General features: G+C 57.2%; 1 protein-coding gene across 1 annotated transcript in view; it reads right to left on the reverse strand.

Moving 5' to 3' along the window:
• The window catches only part of BHLHE40 (basic helix-loop-helix family member e40), a 5,961-nt gene extending 4,148 nt beyond the window's left edge, over positions 1–1,813 (reverse strand). The window contains exons 1-3 of the mRNA XM_040492107.1: positions 1,493–1,813; positions 1,256–1,325; positions 890–997 (exon numbers count right to left, since the gene is read on the reverse strand). Coding sequence (XP_040348041.1) covers positions 890–997; positions 1,256–1,325; positions 1,493–1,572 — 258 coding nt within the window. The 5' untranslated portion in view covers positions 1,573–1,813. The remainder of the gene's footprint in view (positions 1–889; positions 998–1,255; positions 1,326–1,492) is intronic.
• Between the last annotated feature and the right edge of the window lie 241 nt (positions 1,814–2,054).

The raw sequence follows: 2,054 nt of genomic DNA on the forward strand, positions 1-2,054 counted from the left end.
GGAAGGAAGGAAGGAAGGAAGGAAGGAGGAAAGGAAGGAAGAAAGGAAGGAAGAAAGAAAGAAACAGCCTTTCCTGGTTGACTACATTTAGTTTTAAGTTTGGAGATGATGTTTTTAAAAAGTGTGTGTGTATACGTCAATACATATGCACACACTTCTGATTAAAGAGTAAAAAAGAAGTGTCATTTATCTTTGGAGGCATTTTGGAAGAGGCAGCTACATCAGCTCTGACAGATAAATTTCTCCAGCAGCCACTGCTGACCTTAACTCAGGGGAATCCGGAGATAACATTTCTCTGCCGTGGTGTCAACCTGAGGAGGGACTTCTACCGTGTCTGGCAGCCAAGAGGCTTCCCCTAGCTTCTTTCCTGACACCGTTTCATAACTTGCAGCTCATCCAGCCTTTTACTTCCTCCTTAAATACATTTTTTCCCCTTTCCCCAACCAAAGGCTGCCAAGCCGTTGGCTACTGACAAGAAAGTACAGGACATAGAAATCACGCACCAAAAACAAGTCCTCTTTATTTTTAAAAAGGAAAAGGTGGTGAGAAGGGGGTAAATAAAATCTGTGTGTTGCTTGGTTTTACCCAAGTCAGCAAAACTAAAAAACCCTGAAAATCACCAGAAAGGAAAGGCTTAGACTCTTGAAAACGAAGGCTAGTTGGTATTGGAGCCAACTTGGAGAAGCCCAAGTGGTTCTCACTTCATTTGCTGAGGACGCCAGAAAATTCCAGGGCTGGGGAAGGGTAGTACCCCCAAACAGAGCCACCCGCCAGCTCCGAGCCGGCCATCTGCTCTGCAGTTCCCTGAGGGGCCTGCAGGCGGCGAGTGACCCCCGCCCGCCCTCTGGGCAGAAGAGCTGCCTTGGAGAGGGGCCAGCTTCTCACTTACTGTAAGTTTGAGATGTTCGGGTAGGAGATCCTTCAGCTGGGCGATGCACTCGTTAATCCGGTCACGTCTCTTTTTCTCGATGAGCCGGTGCGGCAGTTTGTAGGTCTCCTGCGAGGCGCACGGGGAGGCGGTGGGCGCCAGACCAAGCGGGTAGTGAAGCCCCTCTCCTCCCTCACCCGGCAGCGGGATAAGAGTTGGGGCAGCGAAGTCACACCCAGAACCACTTTCTGTCCCTTCTTCTCCAAGCATTTAATAGAACCACCGATCCCACACCGTGCACACCCCCGCCAAGCTCAAAGTGAGAAAACTTTTCTTGGAAACTGCGCGCGCCAGGGGCTGGGGTCCCGAGAGGTGCGGTGTTCTTACCTTGCTGTCCTCGCTCCGCTTTATTCCCCTCTTCGACTTGAACACTTGGTACATGTGGGCAAAATCCATCCTGCAGGGAGAGGGGCCAGGTAGGGTCGTGACTTTGCGTGCGCACAGGCTGCAGGAGCCCTGGCGGGTAAGAGCCCCCGGATGCGCCCGAAGCTGCTCCGAGTTGAGAGCGGCGCAGAACGTAGGGTTGGAGCCGAGGCTTGAAGGCGCCAGGGAGTGCCAACTTACCCAGGTAGGTCTCCGGGCTCCAGTCCTGGAGCTTTGGGCAGGCAGGCAGGGGGCGGTTGCGCGCTGGGGATCCGCTCCATGGCGCGGCGAGCCGGGGCCACTGTGCACTCCTGTCTGCAGTAGCGGAACGTCGGGGTGAGGACTGTCCTGCAAGGGGCTTCCGGGAGGTCTCTCCGCAAGGGTTCCTCTGAGTCTGAAATCCGCTGGGCTGCGGGGCGCTGCGGCTTTGAGGTGCTGCTTCAGTTGGGGGCGTGCATGGTGTCCCCGCGGCCTCTGGCTCCGGCTCTGCGCACAGACTGGCGGTGTGTGCTCCCTGCGCCGTCTGCGCGGTGCGAGCCAAGTGAATGAGAAGTGGGGCGGGCGGGGAGGCGGGAGGGAGCGCGGAGGGGGGGGGGGGTTGGGGCGGGGGGGGGGGGGGGGGCGAGCTGAGGAGTAATGGAGAGGCTGCGGGCTGGGTTAAATGGGAGCGAGTGGGTGGGTTGGAGCTACGTGTTCTACCCTGTGACTCCAGGCACGTCTGGCCGCTGCCAGGGAGGGAAGGAGCGACCTGCCCGCCCTCCCC

The sequence above is a fragment of the Herpailurus yagouaroundi genome, unplaced genomic scaffold (assembly GCF_014898765.1).
Source record: "Herpailurus yagouaroundi ecotype Mexico unplaced genomic scaffold, PumYag 183, whole genome shotgun sequence".
Taxonomy (NCBI): domain Eukaryota; kingdom Metazoa; phylum Chordata; class Mammalia; order Carnivora; family Felidae; genus Herpailurus; species Herpailurus yagouaroundi.